Raw genomic sequence first — 12964 nt, 5'->3', positions numbered from 1 at the left:
ATCAAAAGAGTGAAACTAATAGAAAGATGTGTTAAGAACTTTTAAGTTTACTTATCACTAAAAATGGAATTTTTAGTCACGGACAAGTAATTAGTAATAACAAAGAAAAACAAATAGGTTTCCTTAGCTAATTCACATGGATTTCTTATATTTCAAAATCAGATAATAAGGGTTAGCTAAGTGCAAAGGGGCATTTCATGGTTTTTCTTTCAATACATTTTCTTTATGTCCTTGGAAATCTGAAAGAATTAATATTAAGATTCTGCTAACATTGATTGGACATATAGTCATGATGAAGCAGAAGATGATATTGCTGAAGATATGGGAAATAAGTATTATTCAGTTCGAGGGGAAATGGATTGTTACTGTACTCTCAGTTATGGACTTGAGGAAATGAGATTTCTTTGGTTACAAAATTGCCAGCAGCCAAGACTTCATGTTCATTTATCCTAAACCTAGAATTACTCAGATATTAAATTGGGGGGGAAAAAAAAAAAACTTGATTAGAAAAGTGCTTTTAAGAGTTATAAACTGGTTTATCAAAGTATTAATATGACACTTTTCCATAGGAGATCCCGTTTTTTATGACAATGAAGAATACCTGCCAGACACAAACCTACTTTAAAAGGAGATTATTTAATTAGTTATTTTTATTTCCAGTGAATCTGGCAATATACTTTAGGGAGTCATTTAGTTTTCATTCATTACAAGAAACTACAGTTTATATTTTCCTCAGGCAAAAAGTTTTATCTGACAATTTGAATGCTCTGATGACAGAAATATCTGATGATGAAGAATGGTATCAAGGAGATGCCAAACGACATAACACTTGAGTCATTTTCAGTAGCTGCTCATGATGAATAATTGTGCTTACCATGTATTGTTTCTAGCCAATGTAACAAAACTAGTAAGGATGGTATTATTCTCCCTGTAACAAGAGATTAATACCACAATTCCCATGCTTTGTCATACGTTAGTATCACCCCAGGATCTCTAAAATATGGAGATGCCTGGCTCCCACCCTCTGGCATTCTGATTTAATTGATAGGAGATATAACATGACATTGGGACATTTAAAACTTTCCCAGGTGATCCTAATGTGCAGCAAAATTTGGAAACCACTGGATTAATTTGGAACCTCAGAAAGATTAAGTGAAGTGCCTAAGGTCATTTTCTGGTAAGCAGTGGTGTCAAAATTCAAACACAACTCCCTCCAACTTAAAAACGTGGAATCTGCAGAGAAGGACACACCTCTTTGTTCAGGGCTCTGTTCAAAGTAGAGATTTTTATAACAGCCTTTGCCTTTATGCCTGAACCAAAATTGCAATGAAGAGCAGTTTTGATGAACTGATAGAAAATTTGCCAAGAGCCAATATGATGCTTTACACACATCACAAGTCACCGATACATTAACTTCATTGATACCTTAATTATGTCCCAAATAAATGACTTGCATTTGTAAATTGTATGATTTTACAAAAATCATGCAACTTTAAGACCTAATATAAAATGATTGGTTCAGTTTTCTTTTTATCTGTGCTGTTTGGGTTTAGCTAAGTAGATAAATTTTCAAAGTAAAAATGGTCAACTAATGAAATATTTTCTTGCCAATATAAGGTAAAATTTATATCCCAGATCCTTTTTGTGTATTTTTATGCAAATTTATATTTTCTTTATATGAAGAACAGTGACTATATCCTGTTGCTGTATCCTAGTAACTATTAAGTTAGAAAACAACTGGTTTTACTATTTTTGAAGCATTCGGCTAAAGACAAGGATTTCTAAGAAAATCAAGTAACTGTTCTTCCCTAATTCATACAGGGATTTTTAGAAATGAAATTAATTTCTCCATCTCCATTTGGGGATAATGACTATGCATTGTTGTGTTCATGACTTGATAGTCCCCATTTGATTCCTGGTTAACCCTATAACCTCCATGATAGGGTGATGAGCTATTCAATATGAGTAAAATGATAAGATGGGAGTTTCTGGAGATCCTACTCTTGTGCATAATTCCAAAATAAAAGGGAACATTAAATTCTCTTTTAAGAAAAAGCGTATGGAAAAGCAGGAAATTCTAGTTTTGATCATTTTTTAAAAATTTGCCACTTTATAATGGGCAGGCATAGGATTATTTGTAGTTTAAGACTTTGTATGTATGGCTCATATTCTTAAATGTCTATAAAAAAGTACAACTAGTTATTTAATCATCTAGGCTGAATTATATAATATTGCCCTTTTTCTAAATTAAAAATAGTTGAATGTCAGCATTTTTATATGGCTCAACAGTAAAAGGCAAATTAAAAAGTAGATATAGCTTCAAATTTATTTGTATGATTCACATGCGTAAATAACAGTCACTGATATGAAGCATATACAACTACTACAAAAAAGAATTATGATTTGCTGTTTAATGGCATGCTGTTTCAGCACAGTGTAAGTAACAATAATGTAATCTGCTGAAACATCTCAGAAAATAGCAATTTATCCCATTCTGGATGTTTTATTGGGCATAGCAAATATTCCATATTCATTTAAGCAGATGAAGATTTGAATCCCAATTTAAACTTTATAAATATTTTACTCATCTTAAATGTGTGTGTATTATTAGCTAGTACTGACACAAGTTTTAGAGGTTTTTTTCCTACACATATTGCCTAGCAAAAATAAGTACTTAATCTGGATACACATAATATCAGGGCCTACTTTATTATTATAAATAATAAATTTGAAAAGGAACAATCATCGTAGGCAGATCACATTCATCGTATTATAAAACAACTAGCATGAATCTCTACTGAATGAGAGAGAAAATATGAAAAGCTGGCTTAGCTTCTACAGGTTTGTAATAAAATTGTTACTCTATTAAATTCTCCTAGAATGTTCTTTCTATAAAATCAGTAAAGCATTCTTTGTTTTAGTAGCTCTTCATTTGTTATGTTTAAGGTTCTATGGGGAATTTTCCCTTTCAGGGTTACCAAATCCATTGCAAATGCAGTATGCAAAACCTTTTTAGTACTTTCTTCTGTAGGGATGTTTGATTAGTAAATGCATGGTATCAAGAATTCATCCTCTGTCTCAGCTCTCAAATGGAAATGCTGGCAAAAGATTTTTTTTTTTTTTTTTAAACAAAAGAGGTAAAATAACAGAGCTGAGGTGTGACTTAATAATTCTTTAAAGACTTAAAATAATTTTAAGTCTGCACAGTGCATAAGGGTGTTACCTCTATCATCTAGTTGACAAACATTTCCTTATATTTTTAAGAATGAATGCATAATATAGATTTCTCTAGAATTCAAATGAATGAATCATCTACTAAGACCTCCAGGCTCCATTCTGCTCTCTGTTCTTTGTTCCATTGATTTTCCAAAGTATGCTACCATTGCAGAGGACTGATTATGCTATACCTTATCTTTTGAATCAACTTCCTATTTAATCTCTTGAATCTCCTTTGACCTCCAGAACCCCAAGACTTCATATTTCACTAGCGAAGAAAAGAATAACCATGTTGTTCAGGAAAAAAATGGCTAGATAGCTGATAATTGTCTGCATCTGACATGACAATAATATTGCTTTATAACGAAATCAGTGGCAATGCCTTGTGGTACTTATCCTGATATCTGTTTACCAGAAATCTTAAAATATATCAATAACTTAAGTGCATGGAAATGTGTCTTCTGCACAGCAGAGTTAGAATATTTACACTTGTTAATGACACATGTTTCTTGAAGCAGTTGAATCCCACTGTTAGCATCTTACCATTGCTATCATACCTCATTTTGGCTTTTTCCTGAGTAGGTGTAAGTTTTGTCAGAAGGCAAGAATAGGTATGCATCTGCAGGTTTTTCAATTGCAGGTTTTTGGCTATGCAGACAAATATTTTGTCAAACCATGTTGTTATCTCCATAGTTGGTAGAAGATGAATTGTGCAGTTTAACTGAAAACCTGAGTACAAGTTACTAAAATCTTCCTTGGCTGCAAAAGTGCATTCAGCAATTGAAAAGCCCATATGCTTTTCTCTTTTGAGAGAATGCATCTTAAGCAAGTTAAAATGCACTCTTCTGTTGTTCTACAGCAAAGCTATTTACTGTGATAGGATGATACTCTTACTAGATTTTGTTAACTTTTGTGAATTATTTCACTGTCTGTTGACCTTTGAATATTAGAGTACATAGGCCTATTTTATTTAAATACCAATGTCATTCTGCATCACAGATCAGTTTTGGGAATTATTAATGGACAATTTCCTATAATAATGTAGCTTATTCATAGTTAAATTTTTCTGCATTCAAAACAATCAATTTAAACTGATGATATATCATAATTGACTTGAGTTAACATACAATATGAAAAAAAGCATAATCACATTTTACAAGAAAATAGCTAGATGGCTGATAATTGTGTTTGCAATTTTATGAATGTGAATGGTTTTCATTTGAAACATGATATTCTTCCTATTCCCAAGAATTGAATCTTGCATAATTTCAAGCATTCCTGCTTACCAAGAAACTATTTCTGATTTTAATACCCACCAAGTATGATGAGCTCTTAGAGTGATCATATCTACACTCAGAAGATTAATTTAATTCCAAAAAAGTAAGAAAAGTAATTCAAACAAGCTATGATTAGTTTAAATTACTTTAACTCACAATGTTGAGAAGTGCCAGTTTGTAAGGCACTGTGCTAAGTGTTTTGGGAAATTAAATAAATCAAAAGACATAGTTTCTAACTTCAAGAAACTTTTTAGCTAGGAGAAAAAATATACAGAAATAGTTGCTTTTTCCTCATTTATCTGGGACACCATGTGAGCTTTCTGGTATGGAAATATAATAGAATATAGTTCCTAATAAAATGGGGAAAATGTTTTAAGGGCCACACATCAGACAATCAGAGTCTTCAGGATTATGCAGAGACAGCATTTATCTAAGCAGCACATCTGATGCAAAAAAAATAGCCTTTCCTCTAAGATGCACAAACATTATATGTACAACCCAATAATTTTAACTAATTTTTGAAAATGATTATGCAGTTACCAGTTTCCCTAACAAGGAAATTGTACCTTTGCGTGCAATTTGTGCCCTGCTATAAAGAATCAGTCTCTAGGTGTAGGGAAAAAAAAAAATTTGCCGAATAGGACTTTCACTCTAAGCCATTTGCAGGTGATTATTCCCAGTGCTGTGACCAGAGGCTGACACCCAGAGGGTGCTGCTCAGGAATCTGTGGACGAGTCCCTCAGGGAAAAGCTGCATCATGCATGAATGGCTTCACATGTTCGCACAATGCCTTGGGAGCCCCCTGCCTTCACCCCCTGTAACCTCCTGCCAAACCAGTGCCTTCAGGCCCTGTCTGTGAGATCAGACTTTTCTTAAACTTCCATCCCCATTCCATCCTTTCCTCTCTTTCCTCTGAAACAACTTCCTTAAACCAGAAAAAAAAATGATAGCCTTGAGAGAAATCAGAGCAAATGTGTCAGAGCTTAGGTGACATGACTCACTAGCAAAATGTCTTCAGGGCCCCCTTTAACCCCCAGGGTACAGTGTGAGGAATAGTGTCCTTATCCTCTCTCACCAATTTAGAGTCTGGTCTCAAGACAACTCTTAAAACAAACGCTAGGAATAAAGGAAAGGCTGTGGTGCAAGTGGCACAGAGGGAAGCCTATGCTTGAATCAGCATTAATTTCTGCAGTATTGGAGGTCATCAGTAATCCATTCGGCAGTGCTTCTGTTCAGCACAATTATCATGCTATGCTAAGCACAGCAGAGGACTCACACTCCTGTAAGAAGATGAGATGCTTGGGAAAAGGGAGGACTGAAGATGTTTAAGGGAGATTTGTTTCTTACATGGCTTTAATTTGAAATCCTTTCATTCTAAAGATGTCTGGGTATTGAGATAGAGCAAACGAAAGCAGTACATTCTTGTTTCAGATGCAGCCGTGCATCTCACTTATTTGAAAGACTTAATCAGCACACTCAGGAACAAGATGTGAGACATCTTGAGGTGCTGCTTACTTGTCAGCTGCAAGATGAATAAAATGCATATGCCATTCTTTGCCCCACTCCAGAGAATGAGTTTGCAAAGTGAGGACTTTCCTTGGAAGCTATTTTGTTCACATTTGACTTGGCAAACGCAGAATCGCATCTGTGGAGGGCACTTGAGGCTTTCCCCAGCTGGCCCAGCTGCTCTTGCTCTACCTGCCAGGTGACATTGTTCACTTGCTCAGTGCTAGCCCGGATAGCAGGGCCTCAAGTCGGAAGGCATTTCCAGTCCACTCACACAACTCAATGTGCTTGTTTTAACTGATCATGTAAGTGATGTCTAAAAGCCTCTGGTAGTCCTGTTGATTGGACTCATTAAATTTAGGATTATTGTTAAACCTGGCAGAAGCAAGCCCAATACCAGAGATGCATAAACATGCATCTAGCAGCCAGGAAATGTAAAGTACCGTATTTTGCTATGGTGTTCTACTGCCATATTCAGCACTAATCTAACTGCCACTATGCTTGCTGTAGGAATAACAATGGACACTTTCAAAAACAACTACCAATTTAAAAAAAAGTACCTTTGTGGCAAATAGGTGATCAAGAAGCAATTTGCTTCCCTAGCAGTCCATTTTAATCATTAGTAAAGTGCCAATTCAAGGCTATTTATGTTATCAGTTACCTTTGAAACTCAGATATTACATTTCCCCCCTCCACCCGGCATCTGATCCTCACTAGCTCTGCTAAATATACTAAATCTTTTACATATTCCTCTTCTCCATCCCTCCTTCAGACCGGCATCATTTTCACCAGAACAATTGTAGTAGCTTGCTTTTTGTCCATAGTCTTGTTTCATTCTAAGTCTCCCCTCTGTGTAACAGCAGGAATGATCTATACTAAATGAAATGTGGCCATGTTGGAATCCTTCAGAAACTCACCGTAACTTATAGAATCAAGTATGTAACGAGCTCTTCAGCAGAATAATCTAGGGTCTCATTAGCTCTCCACCCCATCCCTTGGCCATCCCCCAATCAATCTGTCTTATTCTAGCAGTACTGAACTGCCTCTACTTCCTTAATCACACCTGATCATACTGTCTCCTGCCTCTGTGCCTTCCAGAATGCCTTTCCTTTCTTCTTTACTATACTAGTACCTACTCTTTTCTAGGAAAACCTTCCCTGACCCCAGGCATGGCTAATATTCCCTCCTCGCTTTTCCCATTGAATCCTGTGCATCAAACGTCACAGCATTTGCCATAATATATTAAACATTTATATTTCTGCATGTATCTCCCCCACCTGACTGAAAGCTCTTTGAGGAAACCAGTGACTACATAACATGGTAGCTGTCCCCTGCTTCTCAATCAGAGATTAATTTAATGTCACTCCTCAGAAAGGCCTTCTCTGCTCACCTAACACACCTTCACTTTGTTCAGCCTTCTTTTCTTCATAGAACTTACTAATTTATTTGTATTTTGTTTATTTAAGTATTTGTTTATCATTTGTCTCCACACTACAATATGAACTCATTGAGACAGAGACTTTTTCTGCCTTGTTCACCCCTGTATTGTCACTGCCTAGAAAAGTGTCTGACACATAGTAGCCCTTCAATAAGTATGTATTAGAGAATGGAGGATGGATGGGCGGGCACATAATAAGAAGTCAGTACTTTGGTTGGGACTGCTTTAGTCTTCATTAGTTTTTGTAACTGTTGAATTTAATAAGACATTGGAGAAGACGATAGCATAGGCAAAAGAAAATTGGATTTTGAACCTTGTGTTAAGATGACATCCATTTGATTGTGGTTCAAATGATTATTGAAGAAAAGCCCCTGTTGTGACAACTTTCTAGTATGAAATAAGGTATAGGGCTCAGCATCGCTTATTAGTTTACTGTTTAGGGTAAAAAACAAACAACACTCAGCACATGTTTACTGAGCTCTTCCTGTGTATAAGTCACTATGAGCATCTGATGTTGCAACTGTGGAAAAGATCCAGTGCCTGTTCCAATGGGGCTAAAAAACCAGGATCATTACCTCAATTGGGGTTCTCTAGAGAGAAGCATGCAAGTTATTTTACAGAACCAGGCTCATTAATTTAAAAACATTTCATAGTCACAAAGATAAAGCATTTTTAACATTTTATTCCCTCACAACTGGTGAATTAGTTGTCATCACAACCTCAGTTTTAAAAATGAGGAAAATAGAAGATCACTATCTGGTCGGAAAGTAAGCTGAGTGAGCTTCTCCAGTTGACCACATGTAGTGTGTGAATGAATATTATAAATACAAATTTTTAAAAGTATGTTTACTGCACAGTGAACCCTAAGGTAAACCATGGACTATAGTTAATAGTAAAATTATTAAAATGTGCTTTCATCAGTTGCAACAAATGTATCACACCAATGCAAGGTATATGGGAATCCTGTAGTTTATGCATGATTGTTCTGTAAACCCACAATTCACTAATAAAGGAAAAAAAAATGTGGAATTGAGGATTGGGGTAGGAAATACTTGTGACATGACATTATAGCAATGTGATAGCTCTTTTGAAAATACTTTATAAGCTGTAAATTTATGTATAAATATAGCACATCAATATACTTTTTTTTGAATTATGATTTTTTTCCTGAATGAATGAATGAATGTGCATGACAAATGAGGACATGATAAAAATTGGGAGCCTAGTGGATTAGCCTTACGGCAGAGTGAGCTACACAAATATGTTTTAAATATCAATTCATTGGTCTTGGGTTTATATGATAATGCATGCTACAGTTCACAGCCAATGTGTTTACTGATATGTTAAATAATAAGGAGAGATTGGGAGGTAAAGGGCACTGGTGAAATAGACTTATTGAATATTGTGGTATGAGACCTAACCTCTCTCTTAAAACAGTTACAAAATCTGTGAGGATTTCCAGTTCTGCATGAGGTCTTGGAAACACACAACTAAATTGCACAGAGTTCTTTCTAAGGCTGTTGTGCAGTTTAATTAATCAAGTCTGGCACTCTGCTCTGCCAGTCTACTTACTTACTCCTGCCTGTTCCATTTTTTCCATCCAAACATTACACAAATCTAGGACAATGATCCTTGAGACTACTTTCATGGTAATATCCTTTAAAAGACTCCTGCAGTTCTTTAAAATCGTACAGAGTGTAATCACAAAAGTTTCTTAGCACTTTCATGAAACCTGTGAAGATCTCAAAGTTTAAAAATGGAAAGCAAAACACGAATCCAAAGAACCAACATCCGAGTTTTTCAATGTTAGGTTTTTTATAATGTGATGTATTATCTACAGCTTCTAATGCTACAGTTCTAAAAATTAATGGCTTTTTAATTCAGTGACTACGAAGGGATATAATAAACTTTCATAAAGTGTTAAACAGCTCTAACTACATGTTTTAAAAATTCTCGTCTATATTTAACTCATTAATCATCAGTCTCAAAGGTGTAATTTTTACTGAATTTGTCATCTTTCCAAATAAAGTCTGGTTAAGATCATTACTTACCAATATATTGCCATCCTTTAAAAATGTTTAAAGGTTTTAAAGCTATTAAGAAAATAGTAGTAGTGTGCTTAGGACAACTTATTTTCTGAGCATGAAATAGGAAAAGAAACATGTTTATGACCTAATAAAAAAAATAGTTGCCAATCAGAAATATTTTCCTAACTTTTAAAAAATATAGTAACCTAACTGTGGAATTCTTCCTTTCATATTTTCAAACTATTTGAGCATAACAATTAATTACTAACAAACATTGGATTTCAATAAGACTTAAAATCCCAAATGTGCTTGGGTTTATATGATAATGCATTCTACAGTTCAGTCAATTGCCAATCAAGTTGACTTGGTGAGCTCTTATATTTTCAGGAATTCTGATAAATTATTGTAATATATTTTATAATAGAGTGATCATATTCACCATATAAATCAAAATTGGTAAAAAGTTGAATATAGTATATGAAATAATTAAATTCAGAAAATCAGGTATTACTTTTCATATCATAATCCCATTTACTCTGAATTTTCAAAAGTGAATTTGAAATAAAATGTAATTTCTGGTGAAATTTTACAAAATAATTAGAAAGTTTATATATATAGTTTTTATATATTTAGCAATTATATATGTGTATATGTAGTATTTACATATATATAAATTTAGTTGGGTTGATCTCCATTTCTAATTTAAAATACTGAACACATTTAGTATCTGAGAACATGTTATTTGAGAATGGAGTGCTTTAATCTTAGATTTTAAATTTTTATTAAAAATTTTTATTGTTTCAATGTCACAAATATAAAGAAAAATAAAAGAAGAATGTAAAAATGTAATTTCAAAATCTGTATGTAGAGTTGTGAATTTTTAACTAAAATTACTAGAAGGATAAATATATTGATATCTTGGTTTACTGAGTGGTATACATACTGTTATGTATAACGTTGTCGGAGAGTCTATTTGCTGTCTTTATAAAAATAATGTATCTGTATTAATTTTCTATAATTTATAAGATATCGCAAGTTATAATAATATTTTAAATGCTAACAGATTTACCCGTTGCCCTATTTGTGGAAGTATAACTGATGGGGATTATAACAATTTATGTTAAAAATGCCTAAGGTAGAGAGAAATGCTGATAATTTTAAAATGTTCATGACACAAAACTCAGATGTGTGCTACTCAAGAAATATTGGATCCACTGATAACTTATTGAGGGCTTACTATTTGTGAGGCACCAAAAGAATCTCTGGGAATATAAAATATAAGCTAGGCATTTTAAGAGCACTACACTCTGGTTGGCCAAAAGGTAACAGTACATAATATAAAATCATAATGCAGAAGGGAAGCTATCTGGGACATTCAAAGGAAGGAGTGTCATGAGGAGCAAGAGATATTTTCCTTAGCGTAGTGATCAATACTAGATCTATAAAAATAGGTGGAGTTTAAATAGCATGGTGGTACAAATTAAAATCATTTTTATAATGTCTACCATCAGATCTAAGTCAAAATTTAAAAATGGATTATTTCTAATACATTCACATTTTTCCTGATTTGTTCCCAGAATGCTCGGGCCCACTAGGAATTGAAGGTGGAATCATATCAAACCAGCAAATCACAGCTTCATCTACCCACCGAGCTCTTTTCGGACTCCAAAAGTGGTATCCCTACTATGCACGCCTTAATAAGAAGGGGCTCATAAATGCCTGGACAGCTGCAGAAAATGACAGATGGCCATGGATTCAGGTAACAGACAGTGATGGGGCAAGGGAATTGCCAAGGACTGGCCATAGTCATTTAAGGAAGGTGACAAGTGAGAACCCAGAATGACTTATGGTCACAGAGGAAGGGGTGATATAATTGAGCTAAAATTGGCTTTAAAATCTGAAACTGTGAGAAATGTGTACATTCCATTGGAAAAGTACGTTAAAGGTATAAAAGTGTTAAAATTCTTGGGATATAAATACCAGTATTTTAAGATGCATATCAGAGAAGCAGGTTTTTTATATGCCATCTGTTCATTAGCATTGTGTTAACATTTAGCAGTAACTTTTAACACTTCAAGAAAATAAAAATTCTATCAATTCCTTCTCTGTTCTGCATAATGCAAATATAAAATATACAATGGGTTACGACAACAGTATCTCAAATGTCTTCAGCACCTTCTTTCAGGATATGAGGATGTTTAAATTCGTAGTCTTTTATTTATTCTTGTCAGCCAGCTATTTTGTTTTAACAGAAGAAAACAAGGTACACCAAGACATTAAGTGATTTCTCAAAGATGGCATGGATAATAGTAATGCCAATACCTTATTTTTATTCACTTAAATACTTTCTGAGCACTTAGCTGTAGCAAAACACTGAACTCTAGATATTAGAAAGAACAAAAATGATCAAAACATGATTTCTGTGAAAGATTATACTTCTCTTGGGTGGTGAGGGTGGCACATTAATAACTTTCTAAAAAGGTGAAAAGAGAAGAAAAACCCAGTACAGTGTAGGGTCAGAGAAGAAATAATTACCATGAGAAAACCTCATGAGGAAGACAGTTTTGATCATTTTCTTTGAACATGAATTTTAATAAGGAATAGGTGCTGAGGAAATGACAGACAGAATCAAACATGCTAGGGATAAATCTGTGGAACATCATGTAGAAAATCACAACTTGTATATAGGGTGCTGGAGGAATGTATTCAAAATATATGATTTTGTGGCCAGTTCATGATTTGCCTTATGATTCATACCTCAAGGTTTGGCCTTATTCCATACCAGTGCAGAGTTATTACAGAATTTTGAAGGGAATGGACTCTTAGTTTAGGTGGCTGAGCTATTCTGTCAGCTAAGAGGTAATTTTTTATCATGGAAATTCCTGTCCTTAATGGCCTGCATTACTAGGTCCAAAGTATGGGAGATGTTTTACAGACATTTAATAGAAAGGGAAACTGACTTACATCCAAGTAGCATGAATTCCAAGCTTTAGAAACCAGACCCAAAATCTACTTCACAAACTTCTGCTCAGGTTTCTTATGAATTCTTATATCTCCTATACACATTTTTTGTCTATATAGCTCCATGTAGTTACCTGATATTTTTGTTTTATGAATTCATGTTTGCATACATTGCAGAAATTGCTTTAAAAATTACATGTGACTTGTCAAAATTCTAGGCTTGTGTGCAAGGAAAATTCTAGATAATGGAAATGGCACATTAATACAGTATTGATCACATATTAATGAAGATCCCATTAAGCTTTAAAATAGATACTGTACAACAAAAAATGCTTATATTCTGTTTGCTAAAAATCATTTCAGATATTTTTAAGGCACTCTAGTCAACTATTTTGAAATGCATTTTTGAATTGCTATCATGATAAAATTTTTGAAATTAAGATTCATAGCAGAAATTGCAGAACAATGGAGAAATGATGTCACCTGTTGCATCAGGGTTTCTATTTGGCAAATTATATTTAGAAGCTTCAGTCATTTCC

At 34.1% G+C, this 12964-nt stretch overlaps 1 protein-coding gene across 2 annotated transcripts in view; it reads left to right on the top strand.

Annotated features, from left to right (window-relative positions):
- The window catches only part of EDIL3 (EGF like repeats and discoidin domains 3), a 469327-nt gene that overhangs the window by 283470 nt on the left and 172893 nt on the right, over positions 1 to 12964 (top strand). For both annotated transcript variants that reach the window (XM_037801476.1, XM_037801475.1), the window contains one exon: positions 11042 to 11223. In XM_037801476.1, the coding sequence (XP_037657404.1) occupies positions 11042 to 11223 (182 nt within the window). The remainder of the gene's footprint in view (positions 1 to 11041; positions 11224 to 12964) is intronic.

Source organism: Choloepus didactylus, chromosome 13 (assembly GCF_015220235.1).
Source record: "Choloepus didactylus isolate mChoDid1 chromosome 13, mChoDid1.pri, whole genome shotgun sequence".
Classification (NCBI taxonomy): Eukaryota; Metazoa; Chordata; class Mammalia; order Pilosa; family Megalonychidae; genus Choloepus; species Choloepus didactylus.
This window is presented reverse-complemented; position numbering and strand designations above follow the sequence as displayed.